This window comes from Aedes aegypti, chromosome 1 (assembly GCF_002204515.2).
Source record: "Aedes aegypti strain LVP_AGWG chromosome 1, AaegL5.0 Primary Assembly, whole genome shotgun sequence".
Classification (NCBI taxonomy): domain Eukaryota; kingdom Metazoa; phylum Arthropoda; class Insecta; order Diptera; family Culicidae; genus Aedes; species Aedes aegypti.
This window is the reverse complement of record NC_035107.1, coordinates 211971434-211998756: the sequence shown is the minus strand read 5'-3', so window position 1 is coordinate 211998756 and position 27323 is coordinate 211971434. Positions and strand designations below refer to the sequence as shown.

Here is a 27323-nt window from a genome sequence, read left to right as displayed (position 1 = left end):
ACCAGGTCCGTCACACTCGGGCTCAGATTGGGTACCACTTCTAGTACTGCATTTCGTCCCTCGGTAGTACAAAAGGTACCCAAGCTTGACAGATCGCAGTACACTTTTCACGGCATTCTAGATTACCTTATGAGCCATAAAATTTTGGGCAACTGCAAGGGACATGGAGGTCTTTAATTTGTCTTTGGCAGTACAGTGGACCAAAAACATCGCAACATGTTTTGAGACACGAACCGAAAATACATGGGGGAACCCCTGTCCTATGAGGTTAATTGAACCGTGCACAGCCTTCGCACCGCGACGTCATACCCACCAACAGTCACCCATAGTGAAAGACCGTCATTTCCCCATACTTCCGTTTATTGCAACGCGGGCGACGAGACGACAGGACAGATCGCAGCAGGCCGTCAGCGGTCGTTGTGGTGGTGGTGCATTGATGAATAGTAATCAATGACAATTAATCTAGAGCACTCTCGGTTCAATTGCAACTAGCTAGCTACCGATTGACCGGCCGATAGACTGTGTGTGCTCGCATCGCACTTGTCGCGCTCGATTGCTATTAAAAATTTACATTAAAAAAAACTGTAACAACACAAACCGCTTGCTTGAGTGTTGTTTGCTTTGAGAAAAATTGCAGTTATTTTTCGCTCGCGTTCGTCTTGTGAGCACCGCAGCACATCTCGCGACGCCAATGCATCGGGGATCGAATGTTTCTCCGACGCAAAAAAAAGAGAGTGAGACCTTCCAGCGTCGTCTACGCAACTTCAAAACAATAATATTGACTTGTGTCGCATGCGTTGCTCTGACGACGCGTCGTTGCGTAATGTTTAATCATAGCAGGCGCGCAGTTTTTTGCTCCATTGCAAACAAGAGAACTGCACAGCACGCAGCAACAACAAACAGCTGATCGTAATGATCACTCACCACAACCGTGGTAATAAAAAAATCATCCACACTTCCTTCGAGCCGGATTTGAACCAGCGACCTATGGATTTCTATTATGAATCGTGATCAACTACAGTCCACCGCTCTACCAACTGAGCTATCGAAGGTTGTTGATTACTGCGTAGCACGTGCTATTTGCGTTCGAATTTGCTTGACATGGAATGTTGTACCATTTCAGGCTGCTGTAATAACAAGCGGAATGGAGAAAAGAAAAGATCGCAAAACAAAATCAATCTGTTTCGGTCGATGGTACGGTTCCTAGGAGCGTTCAACGTTCGTTAGCAGCATAGCATCAATTTGGCGAAGGAGGCATTGATGTTGATTGTTTAACGCTTTTTGATGAAGTCTATCTCGTTCAGAATTTTATGAGTTTAGTAAAATAGGCAGTTGTTTTTCGTATGATCTAGGATAAACATGTTATCCTATAGTGGACTATGTGCTCATCCATTTACGCGGGAAACTACAACTGGGAGGCATTAGATAATGTCCCTAGGTACCGTTATGAGCTTTCATCTTGATCAACCCCGTTACACTCCGTCCACGCTATTCGCTATGAATGGTGTGAACGGAATTTGGTGTTGTAATAAGGTGATGGGAATTACAGGGCACAAACAGCAAGCAGTACCTCCGTTCAATAAAGGGCAGACAAAACTCAATTAAACAATTTTGCTATTATAAATGCGACACACCAGATTGACACAAATTTGATGCTTAGCCATTTTGTAAAGACCTCGAGAAAAGAAGGTAATACAGTGGGATTCCGTTATTGGCATGCTCCATTTTTTTCCCATAGTATTGCATGTATAAAAACAATATACGTTATACGGCTAGAGAGACACCATAATTTTCTCCTATAAAACCACATGAAATTTTGTTTTTCTTGTATAATGATGATGCTTACTAGATGATGATGGTGAAAACTGGACGATGGGTTTTAAAGAAATTTGTTTTTAAGTGTAACGTTTCTTTGACTATGCCAATTTTTTTCTAAATAGTTTTACTATTTTTTCCGATGGCCAAAATAAGATGATAACTAAACTTTTTTTTCGTAAAATTACGGTTTACTATAAAGTTAACTTTTATACGGCTGTTGTTATCTATACTTACTATAGAAAGTACAGTTTAGGTGAGGAATTGATAATGTATAACATAGTTTCCCAAACTGTGGGTCGCGAAAAAAAATCCAAAATATGAATTTATTTGTGGGTGGAACATATTTATCATATTCTTACTTACTATACTATTCTAAGCCTAAGATCTAAGGTTAAAACATTTGAATTATTTTTAAAGAAAAGGTCGTCAACAATAGAACCACTAACAGCCTTCTATAGTTGTTCTTTCTAAATAAACCATGTTAATTCTACAGTTGATCTTCGATGATTCAAAACTAAGACAAGACGTGACAGGTCGATGTACAAAAATGAAACCAATTGCCTGTCAAAAAAGACCACTTCTCATTGGTCGGTTTGGCAAAGGCCTACTTTCACATCGTTGAGTTGGATTGCAACAGGGCACTTTGTTACTAGTCCGGCCGTGTTGCTAGTTCGTACATTAGGATTTTCATCAAAAGTTTAATTATTTTTTCATGAAATCTTTTTGTTTCAAATCTTTTTATATTCATTGTTAAGTTTACCCCACGTGCTTCTACAATGCTAAAATAAATAAAACATACTCAATTGAGTGCAATATAATGAAAATGGTTTAAATTTTTTTGAAAAACATCTCCGTTTTTGAATATTACCCTAATATTAAAAAAGTATAGCACCCTCTATTGCACTAAATGAATGAAGCGTGCAAGAAACAACCAAAATGTGAGCTATGTTTTTTAAATTTTTTGACAAGATTTGCTTAAAAAGATACTGATAGCACTGGCTTTTGTATCATCAAGGTTATCGACTGAAAAACAACCGGGCAGTCTTAGTTGAGCTGTCACGTCCTGTCCTAGATTCAAAAGGATTATCGGCCCATGGAAATATCGAGTTACGGAGCCAATAATTTTTGGAAAGCTGTTTGAGAGGAGGCACTCAATTTTTTTTAAATTTTTAGTTTTGTTCACGGTGTCAAAATCTCGTTTAGCATTCAAGCTAAGATGAACAGTTCACGACTGTTTCACTGGAAAATGCCTCTAATGGGATCATTGACCAAATGGTCTCATCTTATCATGCTAGCTGTCCTATTCAACAAAGGTCATCTAACAGGGATGTGCTTTGGTGGAATGACAAGCTGGCAGGATTGAGGAAGAAATCCAGGCGGTTGTTCAATAGAGCAAAGATCACTTTAGAATGGGTTGAATACAAAAAAGCCCTAACAGAATACAACAGAGAACTAAGGCACGCCAAACGTAAGGACTGGAGACGGGTATGCGAAAGCATCAACAACGCTCCAGCAGCTGCAAGGCTGCACAAAGTCCTTTCAAAAGACCATTCAAATGGTCTAGGTAGCCTTGAAAAAGAAGACGGCAGTTATACTGTTGACTCTTCTGAAACACTGGAAGTAATGATGAGAACTCATTTCCCTGAATCGATCCCATATTCGGATGAAGAACAGGCCTCAGATGAGGCAAGACATGTATGGTCGATAAATGCCTATCAGAAAGCTTGTGAAATCTTCACGCCTTCGAGGGTCGAATGGGCATTGAGTTCTTTTCAGCCTTTCAAATCTGCCGGGAAAGATTATATTTTCCCAGGCTTACTGCAACAAGGAAAAGAGACGCTTTGTCCGCTCTTAACCGAAATATTCAAAGCAAGTGTTGCGCTTTCATGTAGGGTAGATGTACCAATAGTGGAGGTACTAAGCGCGAATTAACTTCATTTAACCGCCTTAATTCAAGAAGCGCAATTAATGCACATGTTGATGTTGTAACGGGAAGTAACGACCATTGACTTAATGAGAAAAATGATTTCATCGTAGTAATCCACGGCATGTCACCTCCACTATTGGTACACTGTTCCTTTAGTTGCGGTATATTTTTAATTTGTGTTCCTATAGTTGCGGTATCCGTTGTTTTCTTATGGGATCCTCCACTATAGGAACACTTTACCGCAACTATTGGTACAAGCAAGAACAGGTTTAGCAAATTTAGTGATTTTTCATCAGTTTTCAAGCAATTTTGATGCTCTTTTCAACTATTCCGTGTATCAACAAGTCAATACGTCGTTGGCAGTATCGGTCCTGTGGCTAATGCAATAAAATCAGTGAAAAGGGCACTACCGCAACTATAGGAACACCCACAACTAAGGGAACACTTACCCTACAGTCATACCTCGATATAACGTAACCTCTTTATAACGTAACTCGATACAACGTAACTTTTACCTCGATATAACGTAACTTTTTTAGGCTCCCATTTATTTTTCCAATTTTTATTAAACCCTCCTGACATGCATGTATAAATCTCAAAACATGTTCTTTAACTTATTCCGACAGGTATCTCCCATAAATTCCACTAGTTAATCCTTCTGGTATTATAGGGTGTCCCAGAAAGTATGGGCACGACTTCACCATACTGCCATTTCGAGACTAATGCAGATAAAAATCTGATTTTCACACATTTTATTATTTTATTTATCAAGAGTAGATTTTGAATTTTGAGCAGTGAATCAAATTATCATCAAAATAGACGAAAAACAAACAACAAAGCAAGCTCGCTCACAACCGTTTATCGCAACTGTTGCGGAAAAGGACACAATCAAAAGCAAAATTGTCATGACAATCACAGAGCGCAACATTGTTGCAACCTTTTCAACTCGCGATTAATCAGTCATTTCAAACACAAAACCAAATTTGTTTTGTGGATGCTGTTTGATAATGTGTCAATGTTTACCAACACGGAGAAAGTTCTCGAAAATTGCAATGCGAAGCCCAGAAAATCGCTGCGCACGTGGTGATCGATCTTTGTCATATTCTGTTCAAGTGATGATAAACTCATGTTGCGGAATAAAATTGTTGCAACAAGAATAGGAGGTGACAATGTCTTTGTTTCTGCGTGTTGGGTGACAATTGATTCACTGATTTTGAGCGATTTTTTCGCTACCTGTTTGTTGATGGTGTTACATTTTCTGGAAGCTCTTCTTATCAGTTTTGCGTTATTTCTGAGCGACTTTGTTTTACGAAATTTGTGCTGGCTCATAAAAACCGTGCAAAAATCTGAAAAAATATATTAATCATTGTCGATACGATAAAGGATCAGACTTTCACTAATATTATTCGAAATTATAAACTTAAGTACCGTAAATTCGGGTGAAATTGATCATTTTTAACGATTTTTATTGTCTGTTTTCTATGATTTTGACAATGTCAAACAACTGAATGCAGGAAAACAAGTACGAAGGAGAGCCTTATTGGCTCATGTATCGAAATTATCTAACAAATGTCATTTTAGTGCTAGAAATATCTCTAAAATAAAAAATCGGGGAATTTCATTTCGGGGTGAAATTGATCACTCGTCAATGCGATTATTGATAGCTTTCAGAACAACTCAACATAAGAAATTTGAGCTCCTTGAATCCGAATATGCTTGCCAAATTCTTAACAATAAAATATTTATAGAAATAATGAAAAATTAATGTTAAATTTTAAGAATTACGCGCAAAACGCCTTAATGTATGCAATTTCCTAAGGAATTTCCGAATATCTAACAGAAAATTGATTATTTCAACCGAATAAGCAAAATGGTACAAATTTTGATGATGAAATCTGGTTTGGGAATATATTTCAAGCATCCTCACAAACTTTCAGGTTTATATCATGATCAAATCCTTGTTTAGAGCTAGAAGTTTATGCCTGTTTGTCAATACTGCACCGTACATGATTTTGAATTTTTACATTATTTTCATAGAAATAAACATGCTTTAACGCAAAAAACTCCACAACACACAATTCAACAATAGTTGCGACAAACAACGTTCATTCACTGCAGGTTACATTAATATTTGCGCTCCATTAGGAAGAAACAAAATCGTGTGACAAGGTGATCAATTTCACCCTACTGATCAATTTGACCCGAATTTACGGTATATGAAATGTAAATGGGAACTAAAAATCAGATTTCAGCTGTGGTCAAAATCAAATCTGTGTATATCCAAAAAAATATGTGAAAACCTAAAATTGTTGTTGCCTATCCATCCATATTGGAAATACCTGAAAAACTGTGACTTCGTGAAGTTATCGTGTGTGGAGAGAAAAACTTGCGATTTTTTTTATTTTTAGCATTTTGACAAATGTCTTTTTAGCAAAGCCAAAAATTCTTGTGGAATGTCTAAGATACAATGTACTTGAACTCACCACATTGAAGGATTTTTTGCAAATCTCAATTACTAGTTAAGTTCCAATAAAACACAAAAGTAGGGTCTGGCTAGATAAGAATTGATTTTCTAAAATCAAACATTTCAATGTAAAAGTTTATTTATTCAAACAAAAATTTCACAGGCAGCATTTAAACTGCCTCAAGGTAATATACAAAAATATAAAAATATTGATTTGTTTGAAAAAATATTTTGATTCTCGTTATCAATGTCGTGCCCATACTTTCTGGGACATCCTATAATGTTTCAAAACTTCTGAGATTTTCTTCAGAAACGATACCGGACTTTGGGGCAAGTGTGCCACCCCTGGTTTTTATAAAACCTATAAAATTTATTTTCTCTTTGAGCTTAACAATATGTTCCCTTATAGTTCACAATACAATGATCAAAATATGACGAAAATTGCTCTATTTTTCACGTATTTACATCGACTTGTACAAAGACAACCAAATTTGAGTGAATTTTTATAAGATTTCGTTGTTTTAAAATAGCATGGTGGAGAGTAAATTATTACCAGATTTTTCTAACGTTCTGTACATCGTGAAACTATTCAAATGTGTAAGTTATTGTGGCATTTGAACGAAAAAATAATTTAGTTTTACATACGAAATCCAGTTTGGTTGAAATGTATACTTATTGGGGCAAGTGTGCCACCTATTTGGTAAGCAAAAACTGTTGGAGTGTTGGATTTATAAAAATGTAAACGTCATCAACATAATCATAATAATAAACCAAAATGAGGCACCAATAGTAGTTTCTGAAGTATAGTAGGGGAATAACTGACATTTTTGCCCCTAAAGTGATTTTTTCTCAAAATATTTAATAATAACATGTTTTTCAGCTTATTAAGTACCATTTTACATAACTTCATCAATATTTTACCGTTATTCAGTGCTGATCTAGTTTAATATTATACATATTCACCGTAATATTAAGGTAATACATACATTGTATTAAATGGATACAAAAATAAACATTTTAGTTATTCGAATTGAGTAATAGGGAGTTGCGCATGTTTTGAACCTTGTTATAAAGCATCCCCTTATTACGGTAAACTTAAAATTATTTTTTAAACTATCGATTAGCGTCTGCTTTGTAAGTAATATTAATATGAAATAAAGAAAATTTCATTACAAGTAGAATTACATGCGATGTTCATTCGGTGGCCGTCTTGCCCCATATGGGTGGCACACTTGCCCCATAGTGTCGAAAAATAGGATATTTCGGATAATGTTTGAGAAGCTCCAAAACTAATACTTTTTGAAATAATTTTCTTTTTAAATGGCATAGTGGTTATGAAAAGATGTGAAACTAACATCATGAGGCTAAATTGGTGGATTTTATAAGCTTTAGACAAAGTTAGAGATCAATTTGCTTAAGGTGGCACACTTGCCCCAAATTCCGCTACCAGGGATTCCAGCAGATTTTTATTTCAAAGGGATTTCGGAAATTTCTCTATGAATTTCTAGGAACATTGGATCAGTATTGACTTAACGGTTTCCCGGATAACTAGGGAAGACTTAAGGATAACTAGGGAATTTCATCAGAAAATTCTCATTGAATTTCACCAAAAATTGTTTCAAACATTGCTCCAGGAATTTCTTAGAATGTTCAAGAACTGTTTTCAAGGAATTCTAAACTTAATGAATTTTTTATTCTAATTCTAATAATAATTCTAATTTCTCCAATAGTTTTTTTTTAATATGTCTGTGAATTCTATACTGTATCTTTAATTAAAAATTTCATCAAATAATTTCTCCAGGATATAAAGTGAGAGTGTTCTAGAATGTATTTCAAAAAATCTTACAGGTATTCTTCCAAAAACTTTGAAACAATCCTCTCGGAATATCTCCAGCAATTTGATTATAAATTTCTACAGAATTTTCTCTAAATATTTATGAAAGAACCATTCTATGCACTACTTAAGTGTTTTCATGATTTCTATGTCGAACAACATTTTTCACTGGTTCCATCAGGAATTTCTTAAGGAAGTTCTCGATTTTTTTTTCAGCGAGTTCTTCAAACAATTCTAGAGATTTTTATATGATTTTTTTTTTCATTACAAAAATATATTCAGGGATTCGTCCAAAAACTGATCAAGTTCCGCAGATCCTCCAGAGAATTCTCCTAGAATACTGCCGATAATCGTTCAGAAACTTTCTTATGAAAAATCCCTCAAAGATAATTTTTGATTTTAATGGAGTTTCTTGTGTTTTTTTTTAGAATTCTCGTATATATATTTTAAAATAATTCTTGGGAAATTTATTCTTAAATTGAAGAAATTGCAAAAGGATTTGTTTTAAGAATTTTACCACGAGTTTATCACAACAATTTTTTTGAAGTTCCATAATTGCCTGCTAGAATGTTCATGGACTGCTCAACATAAACTTTTCAAAGATATTTGAAAGATCTCATTTATAAATTTCTTTAAATGTTTCTTCAAGGGTTTAAGGATTTCTCAAAAGATTTTTTCGGCAATACGTTTCCTTAAGAATTACTGCAATTGATTTGAAAATAGAAAAAAAAATAATTAAAAGGAGAATATGTAAAACTGAAAAAAAGACTAATATCGAAAAAAAATATGTAAGAAAGGCTGAAAACTCCTGCTAGGTCAAGAAAATCAATTTTTGATCCACTTTCTCATCAAACCGTAAATTTTGAACGAAAATTAGAAAAAAAATATTTTGCTTCGATCGTGGCAAAAGGTTCGAGTTTTTTTCATTCCAAAAGCCTTTAGACCTATCAGCCTTTCCTCTGTTCTTTTAAATACAATGGAAAAAATAATTGATGACTTCAACAAGTCAACAAGTTTAATAGAAATGCCTCTTTGTAAATACCAATTTGCGTATCAATTAGGTAGATCTACCATTACGGCGCTGCAGTCGCCGATAAATAAAATCGAGAAATCTCTTGAAGCCAAAGAAATAGCCGTGATTGCTTTTCTCGATATTGAAGGAGCATACGATAATGCATCCTATAGCTCTATGAGTTCAGCCGTGGTAGCAAGGAGTTTGGATAAAAGTGTTATCGAATGGGTTATGACTATGCTCAATTTCTACTGATCTAGGAGATGCGCAAATATCTATAAGATCTACGAAGAAGGAGTGTTATCGCCCTTACTGTGGTCTCTTGTAGTACACAAACTCCTTAGAAATTTAATAGGTTTTGAGGTAATTGGATATGCCCATGATGTGGCCATCTTGGTTCGTAGAAAGTTTGATAACACGATTTCCGATCGGTTGCAAACTGCGTTAAACATTACTCTCAAATGGTGTAGGAAAGAGGGTTTAAACGTAAACCCTTTAAAAACTATTATCGTGCCTTTTACCAGAAGGAAAAAGGTAAAGCTTATACAGCCTTCTTTGAATGGAGTTCAAGTTCAATTTTCGGAAAAAGTTAAACACCTTGGGGTTACTTTGGATAAGAAATTGAACTGGAACTGTCATCTGAGCAAGGCCATAAGTAAGGGTACTAATGCCCTATGGGTCTGCAATAAAGCCCTAGGAAAAACTTGGGGACTGCGACCTAATATGGTAAACTGGATTTATTCAGCAATAGTCCAACCAAAAATTAGTTATGTTTCACTGGTATGGTGGCCCAAGACAAATGAGGTAACCGCTCAGAAGAAGCTGTCTAAGTTGCAAAGACTTGCTTCTAAAGTAAAAAGTTGCAAATGTATTGGACAAAACATTTGCAACTTTTTCGATTTTCCATACAAAATGACCAACTTCGGTGTGCTAGATCTCAGTTATTTATGGACCGATTCGAATGAAACTTTCACAGAACATCAGAAATAACTTGAATTTTAACATATATTTTTGAAATTTTTTTCCAATCACGAGTTTATAAGTAATAACGGTTTGACTAAAGTGTAATTTTCGACGAAAAATTCAAAACTTTTTATCTCTAAATCTGATAGCCCTACACAAAAACTATCTTCAGCAAACTTATTCATCTCGTCAAAATTTACAACTTTGCTGAAGATACCATGGAGCTATTCCTTCAATATGTTTCATTGTCAATACTAAAAAATCGTCAAAAAATTCACTTTAGTCAAACCGTTACTGCTTTTCAACTGGCGATTGGAAAAATCAATCAAAAATATATGTTAAAATTCAAGTTATGTCTGATAGTCTGTGAAAATTTCATTCAAATCGGTCCATAAATAACTGAGATATAGTTTATCAAAGTTGGTCATTTTGTATAGAAAATCGAAAAAGTTGCAAATGTTTTGTACAATACTGTATATCAACGACAAGGGCAATGAAAAGTACACCATCGGTTGCCTTGGATGCCCTTCTTAATATACTGCCTTCATTAAACTGCAAGCTGCAAAAAATGCCTTGCAGTTTATTCGTTATAATAAAATACTAGATGGTTAATTTGATTGGTCACATGAAGATCATCAAGAAATTCAATTTGAATTCAGATATGAAAGAAGATTTTATGACAACGAAGACCAACTATGATGTTCCCTTTAAAGTGGTTAAACCAAGCCGCTATATTTGGGATTCTGGTGGGTCAAGTTTACGTCTCGGTTCTATTGTATTTTATACCGACGGGTCAAAGATGGGTGACAATACTGGAGCTGGAGTTTTCGGCCCTGGTATCATCAAGGTAATCGCTATGGAGCGCAGTCCCACTGTGTTCCAAGCTGAAATACAAGCCATCATTGACTGTACAAATGTAGTTAAAAGTAGTTAAACGAGTAAAGATTAAAAATTAGTCAAGATATTAAAATGAATTCGAATTCCATATAATTGTAGAAATAAATAAGGAGAAGTCCTTACTCTACATGTATTGAAGCAAATAAATAAATAAATAAATAAATGTTTGTCTCAAAAGAAACTATAGGTTTGCAAAGATCTGTATTTTCTCGGACAGTCAAGCAGCTTTGAATGCTCTAAAGGCAGTCACATGTAGATCAAAGTTAACAGTGCACATCGTACCTTCGTGCTGTGCGTACACGAATTCTCTCTGCTCTTGGAAGTTTTCTTAAAAACTACCTAAAGCAATAAAACAGTACTTTTCAGTGCTACAAAAACAGTACTTTTCAGTGCTAAAATTAAAAACGGTACTTTTCAGTGCTACTAAAACAGTACTTTTCAGTACTATTTTTTCTACTATTGATCCCTTTACGATCCTTGTTTGGACCCGTGCCTTCGATTTTTCGTTGGACCCGTTGGCGAAAGCTAGCGGTGGTAATCCTTCTTGGACACCGTCTTGGGAAAAAACCTCTCGAAGGTCACGTCTTCTTATTCACTAAACATGGTTGCAACAACAAATAACAGGAAGGGTGAATCTCTGAATTCACAACTTCCTTCCAAAAAAGTGGGTTTTAAAACTGTCACTACACGTGGCAAGAATGGAAGAAAGGACGTTTCTCCGGAATGCGAACTTTCTTCCAAGGGTGAAATAAATAATTGTATCGAAATGAGCAATCAGTTCGATGCTCTAGACAAATTTTCCGAACACTAAATCGAAGCAAACTCTATCCCAGGCTCTTTGATTCAAGTGAGGAAGCAAAGAGTGCCGCCTATCGTGGTCAGTTGTTCCGAATTTGGGGGATTTAGGCAGGAGATCTTGAACTCCATTAGGGGAATCAAGGTTTCCTTCCAAATCGCAAAGAAAGGAGACTGTCGCGTTTTGCCGGAAACTCTTAAAGATCGTGAACTTCTTCTCAAACATCTTGAAGAGAAGAAGCACAAATTTTTTACTTATGACGACAAAACTGAACGTTTGTTCAAAGTTGTCTTGAAAGGTCTCTCAAGTGACTATAAATCACCTGAAGAGATCAAAAATGTAAAAAATGATTTACTTGGATTTTCCCCAGTCCAAGTAATCATTATGAAGAAGAGAACCCAATCTGGCATTGTTCGAAAAGTGCTTTCTCAAGAATATCATTTAATTCACGTTAATAAAAAAGATCTAAATAATATAAAAGCTTTAGAAAAAGCTAAACTTAAGTTCGATGTCCGTGTGACATGGGAACATTTCCAGAAACCTGGAGGAAATTTCCAGAACCCCACTCAGTGCCGTCGGTGCCAAAAGTGGTTCAAGGAAGAAAACTATGACGCATGGATGCTAAATGCATGATTTGCCGAAGTTCTTCTCACGCTAAGGATGTCTGTCCAGTGAAGGAAGATACCGATAAGTTCATACCCCTTTCGGGACGGACCATATTTAAGTGCTTATTTCAAAATTTACCTTATAAACTCATGATCTCGTAGAACAAAACTTTCTTTATTTTGGCTATTCTATCACTCCATGAACTTTTTAGGGTCAAATTTAGACCAGCACAATTGTGCTGGTCCGTCCCCAAAGCGCTCGATGTTCGACAAAAAAATATATTTTTTTAAATTTTTTTTAGAAAATTGTTCCAGTTATGCCTTTAAAAAAAATGAACCCGTATTTTTTTATTTCGTCATTAGGGTGCTCTTTCGTGGGATAGGGTGACCCAAAAATTCAGAAATAATTTTGTTTTTTTATGTATGTATGTTTATTTGTTTTTGACGATAATGTTTTTTTAATGAACATTCAAATTTAAAAAAAATAATATACGTTGATTTATATGATCTTTTAATAAATGTAATGAAAACAATGTACGAGAAATAAAAATACTTCATATTCTCTCTTAGATCCAAAGAATAAGGTGACGATGACGTTTATCGAGATTATTCAAGAACTAGTCCACGTCATATAAAAATGGGTTAACATATATGTGTGAATAACATGAAAACTAACTGTCTCAATCAAATTGTCTTGATTTTGCTATGTTTGTTTACATCATCAAAAATTATTTGGGATTTTATTCTCAAAAATATTTATGCACACTTAAGGCCCAAGTAAAAATGGAGCAAATGTCAAAAGTGAAAAAGCAGTTTTCTTCGTTAAAATCGACAAATCGAAAAAAAAACACTCAGCTGTTTTACTTTCAAAATAAAAAGGTGTGTGTTTCTATTTTTTCGATTTGTTGATTTTAACGACGAAAACTGCTTTTTCACTTTTGACATTTGCTCCATTTTTTATTGCACCTTAAATCAGAATGCCGATCTCAGCTGTGCAAATCTCGGTTAAAGTTCGTTTGCTGACAGCTCAGCAAAAAAGACGTTTGATGTCAGCGGCACCCACAGGTGGCCGTTATCAGAGTCGTATACTAGACTCAAAAATTAAGTCATTTTTACTTACTTTACCTATCACTTTTGAAATCGCATAGCCCTCCTTCAAATGATGCTCTACGATGTTTTTGTAAAGGTTGGTAACATGGAACTGATTAATTTTCAATAACTGGAATCATTCATTTTATTCCTAGAACTTAAATGGAAACGTCAAAATATTCAGTCTGCGTAAGCAGCTTCACTAAAAATTCATGTAAATTTACGTCATATGTGCCCGACAACTTGGACGTTAATTAACAAGAATGACGCATTTTTAAGTGCAAATAATTACCTTCAAATTTCTTCTTCTTTTTTTCTGACGTTACAGAAGCCTGCTTCTTAACTTCTCATAAGCACTTCCACAGTTATTAACTGACAGCTTTCTTAGTCAATCGACCAATTTTGCATGTGTGTATCGTGTGTCAGGTACGATCATACTTTACGCTCAGGGAAGTGGAGAAAATTTCCTTTACGAAAAGATCTTCGATAGGCGGGACTCGAACCCACGACCCTCAGCTTGGTCTTGCTGAGAAGCTGCGCGTTCTGGCCCCCAATATCAAATTGACTTTGTTTTATTTTTTACATCGAGTATTTGCTTGAAATGGAATTTACGTCATTGTAATATTAGTTTTTAGTAGTGTGTAGAACTGAAAGAACTTTGACGGACAACTCACATATTACAAGGAATTTAAAAACTCGTTCAAAAAGGATTGTAAAAATCAGGTCAATAATTATATTAAAGCATGAATTTGATTTATGAAATTGTTACATACATATATTCCAGCTACTTGAAAAATGACATAAAACAATGTGGCTAAGTATTTGGAAACTATCAGATTTGAAAATGAAGACACTGACAATGCTTCTAATATGACAATCCATAAGACAGCTGCGATCAGCAGGCTTTTTGGTTTGCCATGAGTTTTTAAAGTTTCGCAATCGTTGTGACCGTTAGAGTACAAAGGAAAATGTAAAGCTCGACCATACTTGTAAGTTTTGTTTTCTCTTTCGGTATGGTTGCATGGATACTTTTAACTGTCAAATCTACCGTGGAAAGTTTCCTGGAAAGCATTATGTACGATCATGGCCTTTAAAGGGAGCATCACACGAATCAACGGACTAGCATGCAACGCCAAATGGCACAATCGTAATACGTTTCTGACGGAAAAATACTGCGGCGGGAATTGAACCTTAACTTCTTTGGTCGATACAGCTAGTTACTTTGCACTACTATACGCACGGTAATGAAGTCCAGATTTAATTCTCAAAATTCAAGATTTTGTCAATATATTTTTTAAGATAAAAGGAACGAAACGATATTTTTTTATATGAGCGGATAATCTAGACTCCAGAACTTCATACATTGCTTAATAGTTTAGTAGAGTATTTCATAGTACTTTAAAAGCTAAAAATTCCCTAGTTAAGAGCGCATTTCGTACATCAACATCATAAACTAAATTTTTGCGAGTAATACCAGCAGGGGCCTTCCTTAACCGAGTGATTAGAGTCCGCGGCTACAAAGCAAAGCCATGCTGAAGGTGTCTGGGTTCAATTCTCGGTCGGTTCAGGGTCTTTTCGTTATGGAAGTTTCCTTGTCTTCTCTGGGCATAGAGTATCATCGTACTTGCCACATGATATACGAATGTGAAAATGGCAAATTTGGCAATGAAAGCTCTCAAGTAATAACTATGAAAGTGCTCATTGAACACTAAGCTGAGAAGCAGGTTCTGTTCCAGTAATGTCAAGAGGAAGAAGACTAGCATGGGCTGCATACATCAATAGTATGCCATGTGAAAGACTCTGCAGTTCAGAAGCAAAAAGTAAGTGAAGGTTTTCAGCTTCAGTTGTCCAACCTCATAAATATTATAGCAGATATTGAACCAGCATACATTGTAGAACAACAAAATGGATTATCGCGTCAACATGGTATTGACAAATTGTCAAAGCAATGGGACATTCAAATATTACGTCTATTGTTTTTAAGTCTATCTAAATCCTACCTATGCTCACTATCACGCTTTTTACCACGCCCCTAGTGCATGCACTGTCACACTTTCGTACACCCCCACTCCCCTAAATGATTGACGTAATTTTCGAACGTTCCTTAAAAATTATACTGTTTCTTAAACTTTACTATAGGAGATTTAAAACATTTAATGTGGTTCCCAATCTATTTCAAATACGGACGTATAAAAAAATAAATGTTTTTAAACCAAAGCTATGAGTTTCTGTTACATCGTTTTTGTACGGTACATCATTTTTATGATTCGTATGTAATCACTCATTCATGTTAAAATACAATATTATGCACTATTGTGCACATTAGAACCAGATTCAGCCACTTAACTTGATCAAAATACTGAAAATGAAAATAGGTAGTCCACAACGAACATCGACCGGGTAAGTGCCGGCACCAGCACAATTGTGCTGGTCCCACTTAGTCCCTCCAGAAATATTTGCTGTGTGAATCAATTCTCATTTAGTCTTCACCATTTCAAAGAATGACTCTTTCACTCTCGATTCGTATCTGTGCATACTTAAAAAAAAACGAATAGTTGAAAAGTTGCGACAGATAAAACTTTTTCAATTCTTACGGTGTTTGTTTAAATTTTGTTTACCCTGAGCTGGTGTTTTCTAAACACGATATAAACAAAAGTTTTTGCGCCTAATTACAAGTATCAATGATAATTCAATAATCGAAGTCAAAAAAGTTTGGTAAAACAATGATTTATTGGCTTAAAGAATCATTCAATGTCATGGGTGCCGAACAGCACAATTGTGCTGGTTCGCCCCGAAAGGGATATGCGTCAATTGTGGAGGCTAATCATAAGTCAAATTTTTGGCAGTTTTACTGAAACCTTTTGAAACCTGGATCCAAACTCAAAAGAGATCCAAACTTTTTTGTTTATCGTAATGATCGACTTGATGGGGCATTCATATGAGTATAAAATATCAACTGTTTTCGTCATTTGAAACTAAAGTTTTTGAAACTTTAGGTGTTTCTGTTGAAACACAGTTTGGTAAACACACTTTCATAGCTGCCTTTTTGCTTTTTCAATGCTCTGGACAGCAAGTTAATTTGCTCCAAACTGACTTGCGAAAATTGACTCGCAATAAGTCAAAATTTGGTGACTTTAATGCCAAACATCGGTCATGGAATAATTCTCAAAGTAATTCCAACGGCAGAATTTTATTTGATGAGTGCTTGAGGTTACCATATTTGCTCTCACCGGAAAGAGTACATTTTTCCAACTCTATAAACGAGTACTAAAGAGTACACTTAGCCTATCCTGAAAACAATGAAAATGCACTTCTCGCTAACGTGTTTGTTTTAATTTTCTTAATTTTACCATATATGTTTTGCTCAATTCCGAATTCGTCAGTCGAATTAATCGTATTGACGATCAGTAGGTCAGGGCTGGTAGCAGGGCATTTTTTAGTGACTTGGTCACTGTTTTCGACCTGGTCACTAAAAAGTCACTATTTGCAACAAAAAGTCATTAAAGTCATTAATGATTTTGGTTATTCTGATAAAACAAATTTTGATCTGAATATCAAAGTGCCGAGAAAAAAGGCATTCTTTGCTAACTTTCTGGATGGATTCAGGATAAAATTGCTATAGAATGCTTGAAATTTATTCGTTGGGTTATGTGTGGAATCTATGATAATAGTTTTGGCAAAACTTCCAAATATTAATGTCGGCTGAGTTTACTGGCGAAGGAGTTGGACAGAAAACCTTGACGAATTCCTGACAAACCAACTAAATTTATGAACAAAGTTGTTCTTAAGCAAATGAACGAGGCTGGAAACAAAGTGATGCGAATGACAATGTGGCCCCTCAAACATAGAATATTATTTGTTTGTAAGAAAACCGGAATTGAGAAGAGTGAATTTTTAAACCTTGAATCTGAAAAGAATTCCAAGCATTATTTCAATTTAAGTTTTATTAATGACTTGTGTAAATACTATAAAAGATAGCTTGATTGTTCTACCGTTCTACGCATATTTGTCCCGCGGTCCATAAGGTTTACATAGAACATGGGACAAGTATGCGTAAAAGGACAGTGCATCACTTAATAGTTTATCATTGTTTGTTTTCGTAACTGCGTTTTAAAGCCGTAATCATTCGTTCCCACAGCTTTGTTCATCCATTGGATACAACGTTTTTAGAAAGAAAGATTGAGCACAAGTTGTAGACTTTAACAATTTTCAACTGAAAAGCAACAATTAGTTGATTGTTGAGCAATATTTTTAACTTTTGGGCACTAATTTCTATACTTAGGGAGATTAATGATCGGAAAACTCTTTTTAATTAATATTGAGTACCGATTCGAGTCACCTAGTGTTTGTCACAAATCGATTAATCACCCGTGTTACCTGGGGAAATAAATTAATCTGGTTAAGCTCATTTGATTTGTTCGGTAGTCATCAGTAACATCAGTTAAAGAATACTCTTTAGCCCATTTACCATAAAAGAATAGTACACCAATTTTTAAGGCACATGTACCGTTTTGATTCATATTACGGACACTTAAGGACTCAGGGAAATATAACCCAGCATAGAGCATACAAAATAAATCATTCTGTATGATTCTTTAGCGCTATCGAGCGTCGGAAGCCCTTTACTTTCGAACGGTCGGTGAAGAATACGCTTCCGCAACTTCAATAATTTTAAATAAATGAAAATGTGTGGCCTTTTCATGATTCTTATTCCGGACGCTTCCTCACTTTTGCCTCATATTCCGGACACTTTGAATCGAATTCCGGACAGCTCATGATAATCATTAATGAAACAGTCAAATCATCAATCGAAATCGTTAAACCACCAAAGAGACATCTTAGGTAGTTGCGCATTATAAATTTTCAAAGCTATTTATGGAAAAAGTTTACTAAAACGAGCCTTGAAATTGAGAACTTTTGAACAGCAAAAATTGAAACATTTCGCGTGAAATGTTTCCCATACAAAGTAGAGTGTCCGGAATTTAAAGCTGTCTGTAATATGAATCAAAACGGTACTCTAAAAACATTACGTATGGTAACCCTATGAGTGCTCTTCAGGATATTTCTCAATTCAATACCCTGATAGACCTAAATGTTTTTCCTCTTCTAAAAATCCATCTACGATTAGCTTGGTCGTAACCGTTTCTAGTCATCTTTGTTGCCAATTAGTTACTCAAGCTGATTTTGATTCTGATCATGTCCATGTTACATGGTCATGTTACATTTCAAATATCCCATGAAACGATTCTCAATCCTATCAGCTCCACTTTCAGTTGACCTGACAAATGGAAAAATGCTAAGGTTGTTCCAATTTTAAAACCAGACAAAAATCCTGCAGAAGCTTCTAGCTATCGTCTAATCAGTTTGCTTTCCTCCATAAGAAAACTTTTTGAAAAGGTCATTTTGAACAGAATGATGGTCCACATAAACGAAAATTTAAGTTTTGCCAATGAACAGTTCGGATTCCGCCATGGACATTCGACCACTCATCAACTTTTACGTGTAACAAATTTGATCCGTTCCAACAAATCTGAAGGCTATTCTACTGGTTTTGCTCTTCTAGACATAGAAAAAGCATTCGACAGTGTTTGGCATGAACGCTTGATCGTAAAATTAAAACATTGTTAACATTACTAGAACAATTCAAAGTTATCTCTCAAATCGTACACTTCAGGTTAATTATCAGAACTCTAGGTCTGAAAGAATTCCTGCAAGAGCTGGTGTTCCCCAAGGCAGCATTTTGGCACCAATATTATACAATATTTTCACATCTGAGTTACTTGAGTTACCTCAGGGATGTCAAAAATCCTTGTTTGCGGATGACACAGGCCATAGGACGAAGCCTGCGTGTCATCTGTAGTCGATTGCAAAAAAGTTTGGAAATATTTTCTTCATACTTGCAAAAATGGAAGGTTTCTCCTAATGCTTCCAAAACTCAACAAATAATATTCCCACATAAACCAAAAGCTCTTTATTGGAAACCTTCAAGTAGACATGTTGTCACGATGAGAGGGGTTCCAATAAATTGGTCAGATGAAGTTAAGTATTTAGGGCTCATGCTAGATAAGAATTTATCCCTTTATTAATAGGAAATCAAAACTTTGTCTTAAGAACAAGCTTTTGATATTCAAACAAATTTTCAGGCCAGCCATGTTGTATGCTGTACCAATATGGACTGGCTGTTGTAATACCAGGATGAAAGCTCTGCAGAGCCTTCAAAATAAAATTTTGAAGATGATTCTGAAGCTTCCTCCCTGGTATAGTTACACAGAATATCCAACATTGAAAAATAAAATCTTAAATTTGTTTTACCAAATTAGGATGATAGTGTTGTCTAATAACAAAGAACACCTAGATATATAAAAAAAAGAATGTAATGTTTGAAATGATACTTATAAACAAATAAAAAAAAATGATGGACATTCAACACGAAAAATGTTGAAAAAAAAAATCAAATTCATTGAAGTATCAATAACATATAGAATTCAAATAATTTATAAAAAAAACATCACCCGCCCGAATAGGGACTTGAACCCTAGACCGTTGGATTAAAAGTCCAACGCTCTACCGACTGAGCTATCCGGGCTCTTGATTCTCCGCTCGCTTACAATAAATCACATTCCGTAGACCTTCCCCTTGCTCATCATCGCTTCTTCTTCCCTTCCCCGCAGATTTCACAACCTCTTCAACCGCTTCGAGCACAACGGCTATCGCAACGTGCAGTTCATTCTGGGTGCAGCGCCCAGTCGCCATCCAGACGAAACCGAATTCACAGAATTTGAAGATTTTCTGGACAACGTGACGAGCGTCGCCGCCGGTTACAACATTTCCGTATATCCGAACCCGTTGAACGAGAACGGCACCTTCGCCATGTTCGGCCTCAAGGAGTTTCAAGTCTACGTTGTGGACCGTTGCTCGCGGATATCCTACATCATCGAACCGCCCTGGAGTCTGATCCAGTACTCGTACGTGAAAGCGGCCGTACTGTCCACGATGTACGATCGACCTTGCGGCGAGTGTGATGTAAGTGCATGGTGTGTCTGGAACCGTTATTAACAGAAAAAATGACCAGTTTATAGAGATTCGAAAATTGGACAAATTTCAAATTTGTTTGGTTGAATGGAACGCCTTTTATGTTGATAAATCTTTTAGCTGTTGAGTTGAATATCTATAAATGAAAATTGAATTTAGTACATTACCATAGGCATCCATTTGCCAATATTAGTCGTACAACTGTTATGTATATCCATTTGATATACTAGGATTAGAGGCAAAGCGTTAATGATTAACGGGTACCAATGATTTATTAGGTGATCAATGGTTAAATTTGATTTTACCATGATTAATCTTCTATCTTCTATATAAATAAAAATGGAATGGTGTTTGTATGTCACGAAATGGCTTCCGAACGGGTCAACGGATTTAAATGATTATATTTCCGGTTTGTTCGTCAAGTGTTCCGACGTGTTTGTGAGTTTAAAAATCCCAGGATATTCACCGGGAAAGTCGGAAAAACGAGCGTAGAAGGAACTGTCATTTCGTATGGGACGATTCATCATGATTTTTAACAGCCTACTTGATGGCAAGACGAAGTTTGCCGGGACCACTAGTGATTAATATTTTTGAAGTCAAGATTAATTATTGTGATTGATCATTAAACCAAAGAATGAATTATGATTAATGATTAAACTCACTACGATTAGTGATTATGATTATTGATCATGATTAACTCTTATGTGCCAAAATTGATAAAAAAATCTATTTTAAAACAATTTTCAACAAATTCCGTCATTCACAAAAATCTAGTTTTTGAAAAAGAAAATTTTGTATGAATATCCATGAAATCTCTGCAAAAATGGAGACATATTTTTGAAATGAATGATTAACGGATATCAATGATTGATTAAGTGATTAATGATGGAATTCGGTTTTACCATGATTAATGATTCATTTTTGAAGCCGTGATTAATGATTAAACTAAAGTATGATTAATGATTATAAAGATTAGTGATTATGATTAACCCGTAATGCCTGATGTCAAAATTAAACAAAATTTTCAATTTCTAAACAATTTCGAACAAACGGGTAAAACTATTCTAAAACTATTTAAAATGAATTTCCTTTTTAAAATTTTTTTACCGTGTATATCGCTTAAATTTTGCATGCAATCAGCTCGCGTTAAAACACTAGGTAGTTTCTATCATTTCCCACAAAAATTGTATGACAAAATGATAAGCCGTTTCAATCAGTTACTTACGACGTTTTTGTACCAGTGTAAAATCGACCCAAGTAGTTTTTTGTTTTGATTCGTGGTTAAGTCACTTTGTCTCCCATACAACGGAGCGGCGAAAGTAGCGGTTAGGTTGCGAAAGTGGAGAATCTTACTTTCGTCGTTTTGTAAATCCGGAAATTAAACGTTCTAAAAGTAAAAAAATCGAGTTGGTTTAGAGTGGAACGTGTAGAATTTCGTCTTCGAAACACGAACGATATAGTAAGTTTGTTAACTTTTCTGACTTGAGTCTGTTTGAATCAGTCTTCGAGAATTGGTCACCACCAGCGTGTGACCAATCGATTAGGTTTTCAGCTCAAACCGCTGCGCTGTCTGGTTCTCTAGATTTGTGCTCTTGAAAATTTGAGGTTTGGCTTCGATGCATATTCACCTTAATCATTTCAGACTGATTTCACTTTGTGTAAATAAACATTATTTTTGACCATCATTGACATACATTTTCTCACTGTGCGCTAAAAATAGCCGACTGAAGTCAGCTTGGATCAGCACTAAACAGCAGCTGAATAATATGCTTGTTCAGTTTTTGATTAGCGTACCATGTGTTGATTAGACGATGTCGAATAGAAGCTTAAACATCAAGACCAACAATTGAAAAGGCCTCAAGCCCAAAATGTAAAAAAATCGGTTTTCTGCTGATTTCAGTGTATAAGAGCCTATTCTTACTAAAACATACAATAGTCATTTAAAAATATGTTGAAAAAGTATCATTTTTCTAAAAGGCCCCATCTCATTTTCCGCTAACCAGGATATTCATCGCAAATCCGGCCTTTTCTCAAAAAGGCCTGTTAAATAAACATCAAAATTGCAATGTAGATTGCGAAAAACGTTCCAAATTCACTAAGTAGATGCAGGTCATACTACGGAGCGACTGCTCCTTGTATAATTTTATACAGTGGTTGTCTAAACGGCGAACATTATCGGGTTCCTGTAAAGACTGATGTATTTTGTATCATACTACCTAATAATACCTGTGTCAGCCTGTCTGTACTTCACAAATTATCAACAAAAACACGATTTGGTTTCAATTGCATGAAAAATAACGTTCAATTGCAATATTATTTCAATTGAACCAATATTTCTATACATTTTCTCGACGACAAACTCGCGTAGCACATACATAATGTTCATGGATGAGGAAGGGTTCAATCAATCACATATTTAATCGACCGCACGAATCTTCTCTTGCTGATTTTTGGATCAGTCGTATAAAAGCTGAACTAAATGCTTGTAAAAAGTTTTAAAAGCTGAAAAATAAAGTTGGAATTCAACGACATGCTTTATAAAGTTCGTGTTCCTCCAAATTTGTGTGAACAACGTCTGAACAAAGGTTGGCCATGAAAATTATTAAAATGTTATTAAACATGATGCTGAATAAAACTACCATAATGGTGTTTGTTAAATGTGTGCATGTTAGTTGGGAAACCACACACTTTTTTGGTAAATGTTATCGATTAGTCAGTAAATTTTATAGCTGTCGCTTCTACTCTTGTTTGCAGACGTTTCGGTATTTTTTTTCGTTTACCGAATTACCGAAATCGGTGTTTTGTTCTAAGTGTGTATAACAGCACGCAGGGCGAATTTTAGTGCTATTTTGATTACACCCGATTCCGTTTTTGCACGGGGGATGCGTACCGTGCAAAGAAAGTTTTCAGTTCAAAATTTCATAAACCGTGCAAAAAAAAAGTAAGGTACCGCGGGGCAAGTGGGGTAAACGGGGTAAGTGAATATAATTGGTATATTTTACTGAATATGTATGTAATAATAAAACGTTAATATTTTAAACTTATGCGTAAACCTTTGAGGCCATTGAGAACATTACGATATGTAAGAAATTTCTGAGATTTTTCAGTCTTACTTACTTACTTATTTGGCTTTACATCAATTATCTTTATAAAGCCTCGCCAACGATAATTCGCCAATTCACGCGGTTCATGGCCGCTTCTTTCCATCCTCGACTGTGACCCACGCTCTCCAGGTCCTGGTGCACCTGGTCAATCCACCTAGCTCGCTGCGCCCCACGCCTTCTTGTTCCGACCGGATTCGTGGCGAACACCATCTTTACAGGGTTGTTGTCCGGCATTCTTGCAACATGCCCTGCCCAGCGTATCCTTCCAGCTTTAGCTACCTTCACGGTACTGGGTTCGCCGTAGAGTTGAGCGAGCTCGTGGTTCATCCTGCGCCGCCACACGCCGTTCTCCTGTACGCCGCCGAAGATCGTCCTTAGCACTCGGCGTTCGAAAACCCCAAGAGCTTGCAAGTCCTCCTCGAGCATAGTCCACGCTTCATGCCCATAGAGGACTACCGGTCTTATGAGCGTTTTGTACATCGTACATTTGGTGCGGGGGTGAATCTTTCTTGACCACAATTTCTTCTGGAGCCCATAGTAGGCACGACTTTCGCTGATGATGCGCCTTCGTATTTCCCGACTAACATTGTTGTCAGCCGTCAACAAGGATCCGAGGTAGACGAACTCATCTACCACCTCGAAGGTATCTCCGTCTATCGTAACACTGCTTCCTAGGCGGATCCTGTCGCGCTCAGTTCCGCCAACCAGCATGTACTTTGTTTTCGACGCATTCACCATTAGCCCGACTCTTGTTGCATCGCGTTTTAGGCGGGTGAACAAATCTGCCACCGTTTCAAATTTTCTCCCAATAATATCCATGTCGTCCGCGAAGCAAACAAATTGTCCGGATCTCGTGAAAATCGTGCCTCGACTGTTAAGTCCGGCTCCCCGCATAACACCTTCTAGCGCAATATTGAACAACAAGCACGAAAGTCCGTCGCCCTGTCGTAGTCCCCGCCGAGGCTCGAACGAACTGGAGTGTTCGCCCGAGATCTTCACGCAGTTTTGCATACCGTCCATAGTTGCTCTGATCAATCTTGTGAGCTTCCCGGGAAAGCTGTTCTCGTCCATGATTATCCATAGCTCTACGCGGTCGATACTATCGTATGCCGCCTAGAAATCGATGAACAAATGGTGCGTAGGGACCTGGTACTCACGGCATTTCTGGAGGATTTGCCGCACGGAAAAGATCTGGTCCGTTGTCGAGCGGCCGTCGATGAAACCTGCTTGATAACTTCTCACGAACTCGTTTGCTATAGGTGATAGTCGACGGAAGAGAATCTGGGATAGCACTTTGTAGGCGGCGTTTAGGATGGTGATTGCACGATAATTTTCACACTCCAGTTTGTCGCCCTTTTTGTAGATATGGCATATAGCGCCTTGCTTCCACTCCTCCGGTAGTTGTTCCGTTTCCCAGATTCTGACTATCAACCGATGCAGACGAGCGGCCAACCTGTCCGGGCCCATTTTGATGAGTTCGGCTCCGATACCATCCTTGCCAGCGGCCTTGTTGTTCTTGAGCTGTTGAATGGCATCCTTAACTTCTCCCATCGTGGGAGCTGGTTGGTTTCCGCTGTCCGCTGTGCTGACGTAGCCATCGCCTTCGTTGTCCTGACCTTCCGTGCCTGTGTTCTCTGCACCATTCAGTTGTTCATCGTAGTGCTGCTTCCACCTTTCTATCACCTCGCGTCCGTCCGTCAAGATGCTCCCATCCTTATCCCGGCACATCTCAGCTCGCGGCACGAAGCCTTTGCGGGATGTGCAACTCCATCTCTTGGCATTCCACCTCTTCCAGGCGACGCTTTTTGTCCCGGAATAGGCGGGTTTGCTGTTTCCGCTTCAGTCTGTATCGTTCCACGTTTTGCCGCGTACCATGCTGCAGCATTGCAGCCCGCGCTGCATTCTTCTCCTCTAAAACCTCCTGGCACTCCTCGTCGAACCAATCGTTTCTTGAGCTCCGTTCTACATATCCGACAATGCTTTCGGCAGCGTCGTTAATGACTTGTTTGACTGTCCTCCAGCAGTCCTCAAGAGGGGCCCTATCGAGCTCGCCCTCATCCGGCAACGCTGCCTCAAGATGCTGCGCGTACGCATTGGCGACATCCGGTTGTTTCAGCCGCTCGAGATTGTACCGGGGCGGGCGTCGGTACCGTATATCATTGATGACGGATAGTTTTGGGCGCAGTTTCACCATCACCAGGTAGTGGTCGGAGTCAATGTTAGCGCCACGATAGGTTCTGACGTCGGTTATGTCGGAGAAGTGCCGTCCATCGATCAATGGTCGATTTGCGATTCTGTCTGCTGAGGTGATCTCCAGGTGTACCGATATGGGAGGCTGTGCTGGAAATAGGTGCTACGAATGGGCATATTCTTGGAGGCGGCAAAATCTATCAGTCGTAGGCCGTTCTCGTTCGTCAGCCGGTGGGCGCTGAACTTTCCAATCGTCGGTCTGAACTCCTCCTCCTGGCCAACCTGAGCGTTCAAATCTCCTATGATGATCTTGACGTCGTGGCTTGGGCAGCGGTCGTACTCGCGTTCGAGCTGTGCGTAAAATCGTGACAAGGACGCCTTGTCATCATCAGTGCTTCCGGAGTGTGGGCTATGCACGTTGATTATGCTGATTAAAGAATCGGCCTTTGATTCTTAACTTGCACATTCGTTCATTGATCGGCCACCACCCGATCACGCGCCTTTGCATATCACCCATCACTATGAAAGCTGTTCCCAGCTCGCGTGTGTTGCCGCAGCTCTGGTAGATGGTATGATTACCTCTAAACGTTCGCACCAATGCTCCTGTCCAGCACACCTCCTGCAGCGCTACGATTTCGAAACCGCGGATCTTCAGTACATCGGAGAGTATGCGTGTGCTTCCGATGAAGTTGAGAGATTTGCAGTTCCACGTACCGAGTTTCCAATCGCTAGTCCTTTTTCGTCGCTGTGGTCTTTGCTGATTGTTCCGGTCCGTATTCTCTCGTTGACGTTCCTGTGCTGATGTGTTTTTACGGTTGGCTTGCAGGGCCTGACACCAACCCCCTAGATTTCCGGAGGACCATTCCCCCTAAATGTTCGGAGGGCCATAGTGCGCAGTTTAGCTTAGAGTCCTTCTCTGGCACTCGGACGATGATCAGCCGCCCCTGACATGGGAAACAGACGCTGTTGTGAGCCGCTCCTAACATGGAGTACAGACGCTCCAGGTTTGCAAAGGCAAAAGCAAAAGCAAACCCCCCCTTCCCTGTCGGCATACGACCAAAGTTCCCACCGGGGGTTGGTTACCCGATATTCCCCAAGGTTACTCGTACCCCGGCCAGTACCACGAGGAGGTAGGGATAGGAGTTGCTGGGCAAGAGGCTAAGGACCGCACAAAGGGGTCTATTTTATTCCTGCAGGTACGCGAGGTACCAATGGTACGCCATGCCCAGCCATTTACCGCGCCGCCTTTGATAGGGTGATGAAAGCTTGTGGATCAAAGGCGTCACATGCGAAATTGATCCATAAGCTTTCATCACAGTTTATGTTTTCTAGATCTGCTGTTCGTTTAGTTCAAGCTTATTTAACTGGTCGATCTCAAGATGTACACGTCAATGGTGAACTTTCAGATAACATTGATATTATATCAGGTGTGCCTCAAGGCTCAATTTTGGGCCCTTTACTTTTTACTATGTTCATCAACGATTTGCCAAGTGTCCTGAAACATTGCAAAATTCACATGTTTGCGGATGATGTCCAAATATATTTATATGCTACTGATCTTTCCGTTTCAGAGATGTCGCTATTACTAAACG

General features: G+C 37.6%; 1 protein-coding gene and 2 non-coding genes across 3 annotated transcripts in view; 1 reads left to right on the top strand and 2 right to left on the bottom strand.

Annotated features, from left to right (window-relative positions):
- The window catches only part of LOC5565239, a 36966-nt gene that overhangs the window by 7478 nt on the left and 2165 nt on the right, over positions 1–27323 (top strand). The window contains exon 2 of the mRNA XM_001649530.2: positions 20077–20428. Within this exon, the coding sequence (XP_001649580.2) occupies positions 20077–20428 (352 nt within the window). The remainder of the gene's footprint in view (positions 1–20076; positions 20429–27323) is intronic.
- On the bottom strand, positions 958–1052 carry Trnay-gua. The gene is made up of 2 exons: positions 1016–1052; positions 958–993 (listed from the first exon to the last, which is right to left on the bottom strand). It is a non-coding gene; the product is annotated as a tRNA-Tyr (tRNA).
- Trnak-uuu lies at positions 19919–19991 on the bottom strand. The gene has a single exon. It is a non-coding gene; the product is annotated as a tRNA-Lys (tRNA).